Source organism: Haemorhous mexicanus, chromosome 22 (assembly GCF_027477595.1).
Source record: "Haemorhous mexicanus isolate bHaeMex1 chromosome 22, bHaeMex1.pri, whole genome shotgun sequence".
In the NCBI taxonomy this organism is placed as follows: Eukaryota; Metazoa; Chordata; class Aves; order Passeriformes; family Fringillidae; genus Haemorhous; species Haemorhous mexicanus.
Genome location: NC_082362.1, coordinates 9,229,328 through 9,248,253, shown reverse-complemented (window position 1 = coordinate 9,248,253; position 18,926 = coordinate 9,229,328). Strand labels below are relative to the sequence as shown.

The 18,926-nt window shown below is 41.0% G+C and overlaps 1 protein-coding gene across 5 annotated transcripts in view; it reads right to left on the bottom strand.

The window, feature by feature from the left end:
* Positions 1 to 332: 332 nt before the first annotated feature.
* BRIP1 (BRCA1 interacting helicase 1) overlaps positions 333 to 18,926 on the bottom strand; it is a 47,637-nt gene continuing 29,043 nt past the window's right edge. For 3 of the 5 annotated variants that reach the window (XM_059865793.1, XM_059865792.1, XM_059865794.1), the window contains exons 15-20: positions 16,845 to 17,004; positions 16,393 to 16,514; positions 7,539 to 7,651; positions 6,065 to 6,147; positions 3,663 to 3,968; positions 333 to 2,973 (exon numbers count right to left, since the gene is read on the bottom strand). In XM_059865793.1, the coding sequence (XP_059721776.1) occupies positions 2,123 to 2,973; positions 3,663 to 3,968; positions 6,065 to 6,147; positions 7,539 to 7,651; positions 16,393 to 16,514; positions 16,845 to 17,004 (1,635 nt within the window). In that variant the 3' untranslated portion in view covers positions 333 to 2,122. The remainder of the gene's footprint in view (positions 2,974 to 3,662; positions 3,969 to 6,064; positions 6,148 to 7,538; positions 7,652 to 16,392; positions 16,515 to 16,844; positions 17,005 to 18,926) is intronic. The other 2 variants (XM_059865795.1, XM_059865796.1) reach the window with 2 other exon arrangements.

Sequence of the window (18,926 nt, the reverse complement as noted above, 5' to 3'; positions counted from 1 at the left end):
GCTTTCCTTCTGCTGCATCTCCTCTGAACTTTCAATCCTTGAATAAATTCAAGATTTTGTTAGTATTTTAGGCAACAGAGATTATGCTGAGCTATTATATCAAAGTAGGAAAAGCATTTTCAATATTTAGCCTTGATAGATGTGATAAATCCAAATAAATCATTCTAGAAAATTCAGTATATTGACTTCACTTCCCTTCTATCTGCAGGCTGGGCAGTATTTAATTCTGAGAACTACCATAAATGTCTTACCTCTAACATATCAAACAGCACAGCTATTAAATAGAAAGACAAATTCAGAATGAATTTACACCAAAAGAAAGACTCCAGCCCTTACCTTCCAAACCCAGCAGAACACAAAGGGCTTTTATCCACCTGTTGATTTGAGATTTTAGAGGACAGAAATTTTTTCCAGAAATCACAGTAACAAGTGCTGATGTTTCAAGACATATTTCAGAACTAATGGTTAATTTGATCTAAAGTTTAAATGATGGGTGTGATTTGACACAGAGCAGGCCCTGCCTTAAAGGATTTCTGATCAAAGGAAGAGACAAGCTCAAGAAAGAACAATCTGCTCCAGATAAGGAAAAGGAGATGGATTTTCTTCTTTTTTTTTTTTTTTGAATGTTATGGATTTAAAGACAGACAAATCTCCTGAAGGACAAATAAGAGGCTGTGGGCCCCTGGATGAGCAGACAAGTCACAAAGCTTAAGTGATTTCTGTTATCTGTTCAGACACACAAAAATGCACAAAGGGTTTGGAGCAGGAGATTTGCTTTAGGAAAACTGAGGATCAAGCCCAAGGCCAGCTCTAGAGGCCAGGAACCAACAGGAACTTCAGCATTATTTCAATAGAAATGAAGAATATTTCTCTTTAGATGTGCCAGAGGTTTTCAATACTGGAATTTCTGCCCTATTAACTAAAGCAAACCTGTCAGTGAAATCCAGAACACCTTGGTCACCAGTATTGCACAAATTGAACCAAAAGCCTTGTGCCAAATACTGCCAGCTGAAGAAATTCTAATGTTCCTCCCATCCTTGCAAACAGTGTCCAATTTCAGAAAGATGAATTTATTTTCTAAAGAAAGGGCACAATTTAAATCCTATTGACATGAGCATGTCCACAGCTCTGTAGGGATGGACTCAAAATGTTATTTAGCTGAGCTTCTATGGAAAATGACCAGTTAATGATTTCATTTCTACTCTCAAACAAAAATTATCAACACATATGAACCAATCTTTGGATGGCAAAAATAAATCCTGCATCTTCATCTGAATGTAGGATGGCAATGAAGAATCTTTTCTTAAAAAGTCAGTATGTTTTATTACAGAAAAATCCTGACTCTTTTCATTGCAGAAAATGAAAGAAACATTAAAATACTTTAAAAAAAAATAAACTAGACTGGGCAAGATTCAAAGACCTTTGTGTACAATTTACATTTTATATGTTACATGTAAAAAGTGCTTGTAGGACATACAAATGAGAAGAGGTTTTGACACGAATAAACACAGAATCCAAGCAACAGAAATTAGATCCTCTCACAAAAGGAAAACTTAAAGAAATCTCAAATAAATCTCAAAGCTTCTCATCTTCATCAAGTATCAAAATGTGCACAGCTCCTGTTGGGCATTTTGATGTAAGAAACTGGAAGGAACCAAGTACTGGAAAATAAACCTGTTTTAGTATTTAGGCTCAATCTATGACTTGATCTGCAAAGAGGCTGTTCTACATGTTTTACTAAAAAACCCCAATCTAACAAATGCAGAAAACCATAATTTGGTTATATGGGTGTTTGGCTTTCTGAGGAAAACCCCAATTATTTGACTGTATTGAATGGTGGATTAATTAAATCTGCCATGGACAAACCAATAATTCCAGGTCAGATCCCACTTGGGTTTCTATTCAGAATTTCCACACATGATGTCCTTCAGCCATGAAGTCAGGATGAAGAATTTTCATTCCATCTCTAGAAAACTGCACACGGCAAAACTCTCCCAGTGAAAACCCCAAAGAGAAAATGGGAAATGGAGCCTGAGGGAAGCTTTGGTTCCATGAGGACAAGGAAGGTGCAGCTGCCCCGTGGTGTTTTTGGGGCTGCTCACCACAATTCCCACAGGAGCTGTCACCAGGTGCCACTACTGGCCAGCAGAGAGGATGACACACCTTTATTTCGGGATCTGGAGAGGCTGATTTTCCTTTTAGGGGTTTCCATCTCCTGAGCTCCTCCCTGCTCTGCTCCTGCTGCAGCTGCCACCCCTACAGCCCCAACTGCCCTGTGCCTGCTCCTCACATCTTCCAGGATCCCACGGGGGCTCCTGCCAGCCTCAGCTTTTGCAGTCCCATTCTGTGCTCCTGAGGTGCTGGTGGCAAGAGGATCAGCAGGGACTCTGGAGTTCCCACATTCCACCCAAATCCCAGAGGTGGAACAGGCTGGAACTGGGGGCTCAGTTCTCTGCTCCTCTGGGTCTGCATCATCATAGAGTTCTGGGGTGAAGTAAATGCTTTCATCCTCATCCTCCTCCTCATCTAATGCTGAAGGCTCAGCTCTCCCTGCTGCTGAAGGGAACTCCCTGGAGGGCTCAGCTGGAAGCTGGAGCTCACCAGGATGTCCTTCAGCACCTGGGAGCTCAGCACTCTGAACTGAAGAATGAGTTGTTTCCAAACATGATTCTGGCCCACTTGGTGGATGCTCTGCAATGAATGATGATTGGCATTGATTGAAGTGATCAATAATGTCCCTGGGCCCATTCACAAGCTCCTGGCTGCTGCTCACTGTGGCCCTGCAGTTCTGGGCCACAGGAGTTGAAGTCAGTGGCTCAGAGCAGCATTTCTCTTCCACTCCATCAGCACTGCTCCAGCCATTCATTTCTTCTCTCTCTACTTTGATTGCTGCCATTTTGGGGGGGCAGTCCATATGTTTCCTTCTCTGTTTTACATGGTGAGAGTGGCTCTCTGCATCAACTTTCTGGTCACCTGTGACAAATCACAAAACATGAATGAATTGCATCTGATTTACAGCATGTTTAGCACTTCAGAACTACCACTGTTTTAGAAGGTTTACAGTGATTTTACAACATTCATTAAAAACAATAATACAAACAAAAGCCCAGATGTTATAACTATCTTTGCACATGAATTGTCTTAATTAAATGAATAGATTAACGGGCACATAAAGGTAGAGTATGACTGGATTTGAAATTTGTAATCTTTGTTATTGTGCTCTTTCTTGATTGAAATGAAATCAGAACCTTTCCTAATATTTAGGGATGGATTTTACTTGTGAAGCTGGAGCCAGAGGAGATCACGTGGAAGGTGTCTCACAGCAATGCCTAAACAACAGATGTAGCTTGAACCAGGGCTCAACTTGCAATAATGCTAATCTTGATGTGTTTCAAATATATTTTAAATTATCTTCATAGTGCTCAATGGAAAAAGAAATTAAAATGAAACCATTTTTGATTGTACTATAAACTTATCAAAGATTGCTCTTTTAAGACAACCAGATGGAACGAGAATTAATTTCAGTCTGTTGAGCACAGCTCCTCCACATTTGTGAATAATTATCATTTTCCACGATAGCACTTCTGTAATTTTAAAAAACATTTGTTCCTCCAAAAAAGATTCAGCTCCCCATTTGAAACTGCCAGTGGAAATGAACATACTTTGTTTCACTGCTGCCATGCTGTCACTTGGCTGAGCCCATGCTGTGGGATGAGCTGAGCTGATGGCTGCAGTAAAATGAACTTCTGAGTCCAAATTCCGCTCCTGACTTTTAGCAGGACCATCAGGGGACAGAGGAGTGGTGTTCTCCTGTGAGAGGTGCCTGGGCTGTGCAGGGAGCTCAGAGCTGGGCTCTGAGGAAGGCTCCCCACCCCTCTGGTTGCGGAGGGCGAAGGCGCGCAGGGACTGCAGGGCGCTGCCGAAGGTGCCGTGGTGCTGCACCTGCTGCCGGATCCACTTGGACAGTCCTGGGGGAAAAACACCTTTACTCCAAAATATCAGCACCTTTACTCCAAAATACCAGCACCCTGCTCCAAAATATCAGCACCTTTACTCCAAAATACCAGCACCCTGCTCCAAAATATCAGCACCTTTACTCCAAAATATCAGCACCCTGCTCCAAAATATCAGCACCCTGCTCCAAAATATCAGCACCCTGCTCCAAAATATCAGCACCTTTACTCCAAAATATCAGCACCCTGCTCCAAAATATCAGCACCTTTACTCCAAAATATCAGCACCTTTACTCCAAAATATCAGCACCCTGCTCCAAAATATCAGCACCTTTACTCCAAAATATCAGCACCTTTACTCCAAAATATCAGCACCTTTACTCCAAAATATCAGCACCTTTACTCCAAAATATCAGCACCTTTACTCCAAAATATCAGCACCTTTACTCCAAAATATCAGCACCCTGCTCCAAAATATCAGCACCCTGCTCCAAAATACCAGCACCCTGCTCCAAAATACCAGCACCTTTACTCCAAAATATCAGCACCTTTACTCCAAAATATCAGCACCTTTACTGGCATTTCCCAGCACCCTAACGTGGAGCAGCTCTCTGGCCACAGAGACAAACACAACTCTCCCAGGCATCCTGCTGGGGAAGGCTGGGAGAAGATCAGAGGAAAGAATGAGAAACAATTCTTATCTGAACCTGCTGTTAACACCTGGTGCTGTGAAGATTTGTTCATCAAAGGGTGGTTCATTAATTAGCCAATGGTGATGGGTTTGAAGCAAAGGACCAATGAGGTCCATGTGCACCTAAGGGTCTATAAAAGAACAATGGGTTTCTTAATAAAGAATTATTGATCACCCTTCATACATGGAGTCCATGCTAATTATTGATCAGCCTTCATACATGGAGTCTCTGCTAATTATTACCTGGCCAGGGGCCTGTTACAATGATACCCTGAGAGTGCAAATATTTCTGTGTAGGTGCAGTCTCAAAGATTTCAAGAATTTGCTCATGAAGCTACAACAATTCCTCCTTTCCAGGGCTGGGAACTTGATTTATTCAATGGCAGTAGTCTGATAAACAAATAAAAAATATCCTTCTTTTTCTATTAAAAGCCTTTCCCTTTTTCACCAGTCTTCTTTTCAGGTTCAAACTGCTGCCTTGCATAAACATAATTTTATTTCTTTGTTGCCTGGCTGTTCATTCTGCTTGTTATCATGAATTATTTAAAAGTGGCTTACACAGAGTGCACCTATTTATTATCATTTTACCAGGGTCTAATAAAAATTTGAATAAAATTAAGCTTTTTACAACTTTGTGTCAGATAAAGTAACAGTAACTCAAAGAATCACAACTGTTCTACAACTACAGGTTTTATAATAACCTGTTCCTATCAAAATAATCAAAATATTAAATATCAGATGTCTTGATCATAACAGTTTTTTAGATGATATTGGAGCACACAGGGGTCAAGTAAAAACTGCCTCAATTTTAGAAAGTGTTTTTGAACCCATTTAAATATTTGTATATCAATTAAAAAACAAAACAAAACAAATAAAACCGAACCCACAACAACAGAGAACTTCACTCTTCTGTGAAGTTTTACTTTTTACAGAAAGAAATCTTACCAAGCCTTGAACATATGGATTATTTGTGCTCCTATATGAATTTCTAGTGTTTCCTTCAATAATTTCAGTGTATTTTTAGTACATCAAGGAGGAGCTGGACTCAACTGCAGCAGCTGAGCTCCACCTGCTGACTAAGCCCAGCATGGGCTGGTGAGCTCAGCTCTGCCCAGCAAAAAAGGGCAGGAGCAAAGGTGAAAACACATTCCTAAGCAGTTTAGTTTCCACTTTTTATTGTTTAAAGGTTGTGTGCAGGATCTGTTTTATTTCACCTGCATTTATTTCCACCCAGTACAAAAGTACAGACAGGAACCCCTTGTTGTATATTGAATATTCAGCAGCTCAATCTCTGTTCCATGGTTGGGGCACATTCTGACCCTTCCTACTCACCTGGACTTGTACAGCCACATTTCTGTAATTCAGAGTTTTCAGTATTTTTCAACATTAGGAGTTTCCCCAGAAGATTTTTACCTCTTACCAGTTATGTATTTATTGGGGTTCTTCCTGAAGCGGTCGTCAACTAAAATAAGAGCCCCCCAGTCATTCCTGTGCCTTATACACCTAAAAGTGAGGGGAAAAAAGAGTATTTATGTAATTAGAGGGCACACAGCAAAAACCTGTGGGAATTGGGAAACAGGGATTGCTCTGAGTCAGCTAGAATATGCAAAATTATACAGGAGGTGCCCTTCTACTGCATGCACCAAAAATTGTTATGGGTGTCATGGAAGCTTCATTTTCCCTCAGTGGAATGGACATGAAACAGCTAAATGAAAAATAAAGCACACAAATATTCAATCTGGTCAATCAAACCACATCATTCATTTTCCACTCTTAACTGGCAGTGTAAATATTGCAGAGCTTCCTGCCAGCTTGGTGGAATGCTCTGGTTTTATCAAAATCCTTCCCCACATCTCAGCTTAGCAAGGGCTTTGGCTCGTGGTTTGATAAGGATTTTGTACCTTTATGTCAGAATGGAAACCTATTTTCTCCATTTTAGACCACCCAAATAATCAATTAAACAATAAGTAATTGTCACTAAAACTTGATTTAAGTTCAAGCTGATTGATTTCACTACTGGTATTCCACAACTGAGATCTTTCTTTACCTATTTTAATTAATGCTCTTTGATTCCAAAGAGGAATTTAAGAAACCAGGCATGTAACAACAAGAATCCACAGTGAGATTTCCTAATGTTACAATTTCTCTCAATTTTCTCTCTAAGCCTTCATTTATGTCATCACATTTGCATTAGGACTAATTCAAATCAGAAGAGTTTTCCAGCTGATGCTTCTGTGGCTCTGTAGCCATGACAGATGCACAGCACCTACAATAGATATGGATGACAGCTCTAATCTTTATTTATATGATAAATTTTGTTCAAGGATGAATTAATTCTACCTTGTTAATAACATTTGGGGGAATTTTTCCATCTAGGAAATGGAAGCTATACCACTTCTTCTAAATCTGGGAAGAGATCAGTGAGCACAATAATTGAATTGACCTTTTGCAAAGGTCTGAAAAACCCCACTGCTATTTCTCCCTTTCAAAAACACTTGTAGGCTAAATATCAAACAACTGTTCTGAGCCCACTGAGGGTGAGAACAATTAGTGCACTGGAAAAGTCCTAAGGATCTTCATTTGCTTTAAAGCTCAAGAACTATTTGTCTCTGCTTGAGCTTTTATTTTCCTGTATATCTTGCCTATGAGCAATCAAACTTCAACTCAATTGAAGTGGGTTCTGAATGTAAAAGAAAATCTCTGAATTATAACAATGCACAGCAGGCTGAAAAGCAGAGAATTGTCAGCACAGAGCAGCTCAAGAGACAAAATTTGCAATATGAGAGGTCTGGCCTTACTTACCCCATTGTGCTAAAAGTGGGGAATAAATCCTTAAAGATCTCCCTAAAAAAAAGTTCTACAAACTTCTCTAGTTTTAGTTGTGTTTATCTCACCTTCCCAGGGCTTGGTTGAGAGCTCTGTAAGCTTGAATTTCATACCACTGACTCCCTGATAAAAGGCCTCTTGTACTTTTGTGCTGGTCATTGTACTTCCTCTTTAATTCAACCTAAGAAGGAAACCATAAAATATCTGGTTTATTAATGCTGTTGAAAAGGAGATATTCTAAAAGGGGAAAACAAGCAAACATTGATTAAATAAGGAAATATATAAATTGTGCTTCAGTGTTTCAACTCTATGTTTTGTACACTAACCAAGTCTGGCTTCTGAAATTGCCCTTAGCTGTGATCTGTTGCAATAATTTCAATGTATTGACATGAGCAGCACACACTCATCCAAAGCTCTGTGCCAGTGAGAGGAGGATAAACTGTTCAGACAGGTGAAAAAACCCCAAACCAGGTACAGGCAGATGGACTCCAAACCCCAGATCGTTTGGCTCTTCCAAAAGGAAATGCCCCACTGGAGCTCTCCTTGATCACCAAAGCCACTCCTCACCCCAGCTGGGACCAGACCCTGCTTTCCCCAGGGAGGGTGCAGCAAATCCAACTTTTCCTCCTGACAAGAGCTGCAAAAGAGCTTTGGGGACAGAGGGGCCTCTGCCAAGGAGCAGGAGTCAGTGACACCAAGCAAAATTCCCAGCTTGGCATCACCTCCTGAGGTCTGGAAATGTTTCACTGCAGAGCATGGGGAGATCAGGCAGGGAAAAACATGTTCCCCCTTTTTAAAAACACATCCCTGATGCTTCAGAATCTGGAATGAACTGCCCAAGGAATCCCCTTCCCAATCAGGATAACCACACACAGTGCCTGGTCTGAATTGGAACAATTTGCATTAGAACATTATTTATAGCAAAAGGTTTTATTATTATTATTGTTATTCAGCCAGGGGAACTGAATTATTCTTTTAAACAAGCATAAAACTACACCAAAAAGGGTCTTTCTGTTGCTCTTTTGTACAGTATTAACCTTTCTAAACTGACAAGTGAAAGGACACGCTTCAGGAGAGAAAACAGCAGACTTCTAACCTCTTCTGACAGGTAACTTTCAAGTTGCATTTGGATAAGAAATTTTATTTTATGTACTTATGCCCTTTAAATTGCCTGTCAAATTTACAAATTCAATCTTTACAGCCAGAAAGTAAATTCAGTTTGATTTCACAGATTTAATATTTGTTCCAGTCACTCAGAATTTACTGACTGGCATGTGAGGTTTCCTTTTTCATTTTCCAAACAGAAGATGATTTCCTCTGAATGGTCCATGAACATTAAACCATTCCTTAAAAAGGAGCTTGGCTTTATCTGTGCATTTCTACAAACTGAAATACTAGCTGGAGAAAGAAAAGGGTACTGCTCACCTCTGGAAATGAGGAATGATGATGGAAAAGTTCACTGAAGCCTTTAAAACATCACCATTGACAATATTCTCCTGTGTGTGTTTTGCACTTGTCTTCTAGTCCTGGGCAGTTTTACACCAATTTCTTTTTTGGAAGAATGGTGTAATCACTAAGATTATGGCCATTTGGAACCAGGGGAGGTTTACCAGCCCCTCACTTTGCCAGCAGACTCTGCCAACAGTGTGGGAATAACTGCTCCTGGGACTGATGCTGGAAAATGACATTATTTTTAAACACCTGCATAAACTCACTGAAGTAGCAATAAAAGGCAAACCAGTCAGATAATCTAAATAAAATACAATATTTCCACATTCTTCTGATACATGTCAGAGCTATCAAGCCTACTCCTTGTATGCACAGCACCAATGCCATCTCATTGCTCAAATGATACAAACCCCAATTTTTAATATAAAACCCCATGAGTCTGGGGGATTTTAACCCCAATCCCTTGCTCTAAGGGTGCAACATATCTCTAAAACTTCCTTCTGTTAATTTTCAAAGAGTTCCCAGAAGGAAGCATTCTGTTTTCTCCCTGCAGTGCTCCTGCCTAGCAGAGATGGGAGCTGAGTGTGCAGGGGGAGGCTGTGCAGGTAAAAGGCCAGGGCCTGTCATTCTAATGCAGTCAGAATCTATTTCATTGTGGACCTGCTGCATTCCCCCTCATCAATTCCAGGCCAGATTCAAGCTGACATGTTACATATGTGAAAAAGGCAGTGCCTCCTGCTAGCAAATATCCACAACGTGCAGGAAAGCACAGGCTAGAAGGGATTAGTTAAAATGTCAAAAGACAGCCTTTTACTTTTACCTGTTCATCCTTAAAAACATCCTCCCAGCTCTGGGGCAGGATTTGCAGACAAAGAGCTGCACAAGGCCCCTGGCAAGCTCTGCCATCCTGTAGCTGTCACCCAGATTAGGCTTTGATCTGTCTGGGAGGTCACGGGCACAGCCACGCTCACTGCGAGCTCCCCACGTTCCACCTGCAAACCTCTCCTGCCTCTCAGGCTTAATTACTCTGACATCTTTCACTCTGCAACATTAACTGGGAAACAGCAGCGAAAAAAGATAAATGCCATGAACAATTTTTTTTTTTTAAAGGATTGGAAAGATACTTGGAGGCAGTTTGTGCTACAGCTCAAGTGTATTTTTCAAAGAGAATTAGCAACGGAGGTTTTTCTCCAGTGACAACAACACTAAATGACATTTGTTACATTAGATTTTAAAATCAAGTCACCTGTGGTGATATTCCTTCATGTGAAGAAACTCAGACTTATTCAGGATATAAATGGATTCATACTGTGGTGATCATGGACTGGATGAGTTAGCTCAGCACAAAGCTGAGAAGAGGAACTCGAGAGCTACAGCTTGGTTTTGACCCCCAAAATAACCTGTGAATTCACACACAGAACCTGCAGCCTTGTAGCAACACACCAGGCTGAACCAGGGTTATCCAGAATACACAACCAGTATTTAAAGCAAGGTGTGCAGATACCAATCTATGATGGACTAATTATTTCTAAAGAAAAATCAGTCAGGATACTGTGAACTGATTTATCAGTGCCAGTACCACCACATGAAGGTGGAATGGGCTAAGCCCATTTGTTTCTTTTGTGCAATTTAAATCAGCAAAATGAACTCTGTTTGCTTTATTTCATCTGGCAGAGTTTTGGGGGGTGTCTTTAATGCATTACTTCACTGAACCAAAGTCAAACTTTGCTTTTTAAGAACAAATATAAGTAACAGTTTACAATTGTTTTTGTTTAACAAGTCAGGCCTGTTCTTTGATAGGACATCACCTCACAAACATCTCCAACTGCCTCCTCTCTGCTCTGGTAGGTTAAAGGAAGAGAACAGAGCTGGGAAAGGCCAAGAAAGCTGGGCCTGTGTCCCTGCATGGACAGGTAGAGGTGGCACAGCCACCCCTGGACCAGCTCGTGCCCTTCCCTCCCCAGCACTCTCCTCCATGGAAAGAAAAAGCAGAAAATGGATAGAAGCATTTTCTGCCATTCCACTAACTTGTTTCTCTGGGTTTATGAGAGGAAAAATAGTAATGAAAACAAAGACATTGCTCACATCATCCAAAAAAATTTTTTTAAGTTACATTCATGTTTAACATCTACTAATTCCCCACGTCTTAAAAACAAACAAGCAGAGCAAACACCAGGTGGTCACTCCCTGCTTCCATCCCAAAAAAGACATAAAAATGTTTTTCAAGCAAATCTCCCGTCCTAAAAATCTCATGTGTCCACTTAGAGTCTCTCTCCCAGCTGAAATAGCAATAATTAGAATTGCTCAGGAACACACTTGCCATCTACTTTCCTCCTGACCAATGCCAAGGAACCATAAAAGTTTGTGAGTGCAGGGAAGTTAAGACATGAAAACCCACTGCTTTTCTTTTACAGCTGAAAATTCTTCAATAGAAGCAGCACTGAACAGTGCAGCATTTCACTCACTTGAAAAGCAGCAACGAGGGCTGGGGTTTAACACAAAGAATGCAGATGTAAAGGCCTGGGTGAGTCACAGACCAGCTTCAAACATCCTCACCCCTCCCAGAGCCACTCACTGCCATGCCTAAACACAATATTCCCATTTATGAGCCCACAGGAAAAAGATATTATGGCAGGATTTTATCTTTGAATGTCCAAGCATTCCTAGGGCAGTGTTAATACATCAATAATATGGAATATCAAGTGCTTGTTAGTTGAATTTTACCAAACTAGATTCTGCCAAGTACAATACTTGATTAAGGTCATGCTAACGAGTTCATAGAACTAAATAAGGTCACTAGACACAAATGTAACACTTTTATTTTCATTTCTATTTTATAGAAATACTGCATTTCCTCATAAAGCAGCAGCACCCCCCCAGAGTGCCAAGAGACAAGATCAATATTTGTACTGCTCAATTCTCATCAGGATGCTGCTACACAGGAATTGCCCAGGTGACCTTTTCTGCCTGAAAATTTCTAGGTGCACTTCTCAAAACTGCCTTCCTTGGATAACACTGAATTAAAAAAGGAATCATTCCAGATCTCAGACTTGCTCTGTCCCACAGGGGACATGGAAATACATTGGGATTGAACAGTGCAGTGTGAATGGGGATATGATCAAAACTAGAGAGTTACTGAGACAGAAAAAATGGCACAATAATACAGGGCAAGGGATGTTTCCCAACTCTGGTTAAGCATCATGATAATTTAAATTAAATGTTAAAATAACAATAATTTTCTTAGAAATCTTGCTTTTCCTAGAAGATGGTAAATAAGAAATGAATTTTTCCAGCAATCATTACCTAGCACAAGATTCTTTCTCCTTTCAAGGGACACAAAACATAAAGGCTCAAAAACTGCCACAAGGACTAGAAATTCAATCTTGAAACACATCATCATTCTGAAATGACAGAAATATCTCAATTTGTTGAGACAGGGGAAGTGGAAACTTCAGCCAAAGAGCTGCAAAATGTTTGTATCCTTAGGTTACATAAAGCCCAGAAAATTGCAATTGAAGTGATGATTTCCTTGGTGTCAGAATAAAGGAGAGATTCCCCCCTGGAGCCAGGGGAAATAATTCCCATTCAAGGCAGACTCCAGCAGTGCCACTGCTCCCAGCTCCCAGCCCCAGTGAGTTTACTGGCCTCTGCTGATGGGAGAGTTGGACTTTCTGCATTTTCTGCTGTGTTTTGGTCGAGTTCTGCTGGCTGCTCCAGGATGAATTCCCTCTCCTGGAGCAGGATCAAAAGCATCTGGAGAGGTGGAAGTGCAGAAAAGCTCTCTGGGCAGGGGGCTCAGTGCCTGCACCTCAGAGCTGCCCATTCTCAACATTTCTCTTTCTTTTCAGCTCCCCAAGGTAAGAATAGTAAATTATGACTTGAACTAAACAAGTCACACTTGGCTCCAAAATCAGATTTTCCTACCTCTACTTTCAGGTCCCAGAGGTAGGCAGAGGAAATCCTGGTCACAGCCAAAGAAGTCATTTTTGGCTCTGAAATAAATTTTCCTGCTTTACTGGAGCCAAACTCTACCATTGAGAGAACCAGAGCTTTGAGCAATCCTTGAACATTTTCTTTTATATTATTTTGTTTTAGCAACCTGATTCTTCAGCAATGTGAAACCCTTTGCAATAACACAGAATTGGGGGTTTGGCCTCTTTCTTCAAGCAGTTTTGTTTAATCAGGTCTGAGCCTGAATCATTTTTTTCTCCCTAACCCTGACAAAGTGTTTCAGACTCTTCTCTTTGTCAAAAGCAGTGAACCTAAGATACAATATGTCTAAAAATGTTGAAGTGAAACTAAATTATTACCTTTAAAGCCTCCCCAGAAATTACTGTAACTTATAAAAGCACATGGTTACTTAAGGAATTCCAATGTTTGCCATTTAATACCAGGATTTGTGGCATACACTTAGCACAAACATATGGAAAAACTAAAATTGGATATTATTCATCACACTTGACAATGAGTCTCTTGCCTGAGATTGATGTCTGGATCCAAAATGCTGCACTTCAAAATATCTAAGAGAAGTTAATTAACAGTATGTTAGCATCAGATAACACATCTGTGGGATTATCCATCTCTTGCTGTCACATTATTTATGTGCCCTAATATTACAGCTCAATCAAGTTACAAATCATAAAACATATTTAGAAAGCAGGTTGATCACAGACAAGTCATATTAGTGGAGATGAGCCAACATCAAACTGCCAGCATAAAATATTGCTCTCCAAAGGGCCAATCCCACAGAGCCTGCTGCTTGTGTCAGTCCTGGGAGCCTTAAAGGGATTACTCACACAAGTAAAAGCTCTGTGCAGGAGTAAGGGGTTATGGAATTGAGGCTTAAGAGGACTTTTATGAACCCAAAAAGCAGACATTCAAGTGTTTTTCATGTAGGAGCCCAGCACTTTTTAGTGATTTAAACCAATCCCAGCAGCGTATATTTCATGGCTGTTCCAAGGGAATTGTTAATCACTTGCATTTCCCATTTTTAAAGGAATGTCATTATCAATCATCTTATCAGTTTCCTCCTCTGGTACCTCTGCTGAGCACCTATTGCTGTGGGAGAGCCACAGATGCACAATTCTCTGTCCAAGCTCAACCTGGCCTGTGCCACTGTGGTTTGAATTTTCTGTCTGCTGAAAACTCAAGGTCCTCCCTACAAGTTCCAGGCTTTACCCATTTTCTGCTTCACCTACAAAATCCAAAGAAACACCAACCAATTGAGTGCAACTATTCTCTAAATGTTTCATTTGGGAATTCCAGCTCCTTTCCCGAGCTGAAAAAGATGTTTAATCTTCCCAATTTCTTTTCTATTTCTACAAAGATACTAATCACCTTCTTCAGAGTGACCCTCCTTCACTTCATCCTTCTTGCAACTCAGCTGGTAAAAAAAAAGGAGCATTAATCCAGAATTGCTGGGGATCTGATAACCCTAAAGTGTGAGCAAAACAAAACCCTGTTCAATATAAAGACAGTTAAAATAAAAGCCATTTCCTGCAGCATGCTGAAGGAGCTCTGCCATGCAGCTCTGCAGAGCTCATGCTGAGACTGGTGCCTGCCCTGCTCTCATCCAGAATTGATCACTGCAGAGCTTTGGGCATTCCCATCTCTAAACACTCAGAGCTTGAGCTGTTTGCAATTTGGCAGCTACTCTTTCCAGCCCTACTGAAAAATTTAGGGGTTTTCTTCAGTCTAATTTTTAAAAATAGTTCAACAGAACACTGATTTTTAAAATACAGTCATCAGAAATGGGCTGTAGTACCTGTGATCCTGATATTTGAAATATTTGGTTGACCTCAAGGTAAAATCAAGCCATAATCCACTGTGGAGATAATTCACCCAGAACACATTTTTTAAACCTAATTTTGTATCATTCAGAACCCAAACCCACTGATTTTCAGGAAATCATTTGGCATTAATTGCCAGCCACACAACAAAGGATTTCCAAAATCCCTTGTCAGCACATGCCCCTAAAACCAGCATTTCTAACTCCAGAAAGAGACTGAGCACTCCTGAAATGTGAATTTTTACACTACAGAGGAGTGCATTATATTTCAGAAGGACAAAGAATGTTGTGGCTGAGTGAGTGCTCCAAGGAATTCTGCAAACATTGGAGGAACTGCACTCACCCAGCCTCCCTGGCCCTTGTAGGATGTGGTTTTTCCCAGCCAGGCTGGAATTAGGCACATGCTGCAGACAACAAAGAAGCCTTTGCTTGTTCACTTAAGCTCAGAACACATCTCTCAAACCAAAGCTGAGTCTGTTTGGCCTTTCAAGTGCAAACCTATGATTTTCTTGTTTGATTTGGCATTAGTGAGAACCAGAATCCAGCTGCTCCTGGTATTTATTTATTCTGTGATCCTTCACTTTGCTTCTTGGCCTCACAGAGCAGTCCCAAAAAGGAGCACACAGGACAGGGCAGTGACAGTGACTGGCAGCAGTGGCAGCACCTCAGTGGCACAGACCCCTAGAAAGAAGTGGTGTTACCCAGTAATAAACCACTTTTTCAGTGAGCAGAAAGCCTAGAAAAATACTTTTCTATATTTATTGGCTTTCTTTTCCTTTCAGCTCTGCAGTGCCTGCTCTAATGGAACATCATCTCTGTCAGACAAGCCCTGCTCAAGTCAAAAGGAAGGAAGTGTTGAGGTGGGCAATTACACAGCAGTGCAACAGGATGCTGCTTTCACCACCTCCTGAAAAACACAAAGAGTTTCAGATTTATTTAACTGCAGCTATTTCCAAATGCTATTTTTACAAGGGGCTTACAAGTTCTTGCCTAAAGTTGCACGAAGCTCAAATATTCCAAACAGTGCTGTCCTCAGTATCCAGGAAGAGTTTATGTTGTGTCATAAACTCATGTTCAAAACTGCAAGCTAATAAAGCAGCACAAGCTTGGAAAAAGTTTCCAGTTCCACTCTGTGCTGAAGTGGGACAAATAATGACACTGAAGAAGGCAATGGGATCAGAAAGGTGAGATATACACAGTTATACTCTAAAACAATAACATAATTAAACAATCCTTATCTTTCCACCTGTTTTCTGCAATAACCTGCCTTATTTAAATCAGTATTAAATGGTTTTATTTTCTGCAATTAACCTGCCTTATTTAAAGCAATGCTCCACCTCTTACCTGTCCAAGGTCACTCAAAGAATTCAAATGGGATGGAGAGAAGTTCAAAGGTAAACAGAGACAAAAAGTATTTTGTCCATAATGTTTTGAAGATGATATAAAAATCTGTTTTATGCATATTTAGTTTAGAAGATGACACAAAAATCTATTTTGTGCATATTTAATGTTTTGAAGATGACACAAAAATCTTGTTTTGTGGATGTTTAGTGTTTTGAAGATGACACAAAAATCTGTTTTGTGGATGTTTAGTGTTTTGAAGATGACACAAAAATCTGTTTTGTGGATGTTTAGTGTTTTGAAGATGCCATAAAATCCAGGCCAGCCCTGAAGTGATGTCCTACCTGCAGGTCCTTGACGTTTGGGAAGGGGATCCCGATGGTCACCACGGCCCTGGCGTTCTCATCACAGAAATCCAGCCCCTCACTGACCTTCCCTCTGCACACAGCTATCAGCAGAGCCCCATCTGCAAGAGCACAGCCACACTCAGCATGCCAGGAGCAGCTGGGGAACAGGAGAAACTTGCACCAAAACCTTTAAAATATGGAATAATGCACTGGCTGGAAAGGCTGAGTGGCTGTAAAATAGAGACTCGTTAGAGGGATGAGATTGACTCCACTTGGATCAATAATATTCTGATTTTGACCATCAAACAGCAAAATCATTTTGGACTATATAATGGAGGGGTAAATAATTATGCAAGAACAATGTGTATCTATAACAAAATGTTCAATGTTAAACCTTGAATTTTACTTGAAGAGTCTGCATAACTCTTCTGAATGGCTGAAAAATGTACCTTTTTCTCCTTTACATTTGATTGCATCATAGTAGATTTTCAGCAGCTCATCAAAGTCACTCTTGGCCCCTCCCTGGGGCTCTGCAATGACTGTTTTAACATCCTCCAGGTTCCTCCACAAGCCAGTGTGCATCCAACGGTCCTTTAACTTGTCCAGCATCTGAAAACCAACAGAAAACTCCATGTCAACCACTTGAACTGCTCAAAGAAAGCACACAAAGACATTTCTCTTAGTGAAGTTATATTATTATTCAGTTTTGTATCTGTAAATGCAAGTTTTCCTACCATGCATGGAACCTCAGCTGTGCAGCAATTGGGAAACAGTGGGGAGCACTTATTTTGTTAATTAGAAATAATGCAGATGCTTGATTTGTCAAAGCCAAATCTATGACAGTGGCCATTAAAAAGCATCCTGTGCTATTGCTCAAAGTAGAGGAATGTTATCCAAAAAAAATGGAAGTTATCTGTTTTTTGATCACTAAGTAAGATCAGAAACAAATTCTAAATCAATTTGAAACAAGTCTCTGTATCTTAAATTTCCAGAACTTTTCAACACTTGAAAATTTACATAGAGAAGTTGGGGGAGGGAATATTGATGTAGGATTTATCAGCCTCCTCTGCTTCTTGAAGAGCCCCTCAGCTTTGTTACACCTCCCAGATTCTGAACTGTGCACATTTCACTCCAAGTCAGAACATGTTCAAATAAACTTGTCCCACTTTTAATGCAAACACTGAAAATGCTGCATTACAGAAATCAGAGTTTAAAATTAGCACAGAACCTGAAGACCCTGGGTGTGGGTCATTTAGCAAATGCATCAACTTCTACATGGAATTTTATCAAGTCAGGGAGCAAAAAAGTCCCTCCTTGAGCTGCACAGAGCTGCCCTGGAGAGAAGGGCAAGGCAAGCAGCACGTTCAGGGAGAGCCAAGGAGCTCTGGGTCAATGGACAGAATTCAATCCTTTATTTCACCCTTCTGCTGCTCAGTGATCTTTAATGGGTTACTGACTCTGTGCACTTCATATATGAGATTTAAACTCAGATTCTGCAGGAAGGGCTGTGCTCTCTCTGTATCTGCACCTCCCTCCACTCCCCTCCTGAAGACTTTTCCATATTTTGCTCCAGGCTACACAAACTGCTCCATCTGGAAGCTGCACTTGCCCTGCTTCATTCCTCCAAAAGCCACAGCATCCCCTTACTGCAGCCCACTTGTTTCCAGTGCACTCCAGCCAAGATCCCAGGACCTTGAATGGGTGATTGTTACAAAAATAATCTGTCCCCTGTCCAAATCCACAGTCTGAGTGCTACAGTGAAGCAGAACTAATGACAACTAATTGTTGTCTCACTGGAGAATTTATAGGAACTGGTTACAAGGCCCTTTGCATTTTTCATGTCCTCAGCATTAAAGATCTGAACTCATTCTCTGACATGAAGAATTTGGATGGGTTCCTCACAAGAGGGGACAAATGCTGTTATTTCACATTTTCCCTGGTCTGTCCCAGCCCCTGCTCAGGGAATTACTCTTGCTTTACTACTGATGTGACACCATTAGCAAGCAAGCACAGAGAGAGTAAGTGATGAGTAGTAGGAACAGTTTCCCCTCACACAGCTGTAGCTGCAGACTAAATCATCCCTGCTAAATGTGTCTGTCCTCCTGTCTGTCCCCTTCCCTCCCAGCTCTGTCATTTCCTGGCAGCATCCTGTCTGTAATCTCTTTTTCTATCCAGGCTGTAATCCTGTGACTGAGCAATCAGTGTCCATCTTGCCATCCCAGCCTGCCACTGTGGCCTCAGCTCTTGGATGGGATGTGGAGATAATTCTGGGAAAGCAAAGGATCAAACACATTACAGCTCCCAGTACATCCATTTGGGATCTGCCAGGGGCTGGAACACCATTAACTTCCCAGCTCTCATTCCTGCTCCTGTGCAGCTGGGGGCTGCTGGGCCCACTCAGCAATCCCTGCTGAGCTGGCTCCTGGCACTGCCAGCCATGCCAGGGCAGCCCAGGGAGAGAGCACAGCAGACTCTTGGGTAGAGATCAATTCACTTCTCCATTCATGAAACCATCCAGCCTTTGACTGCCA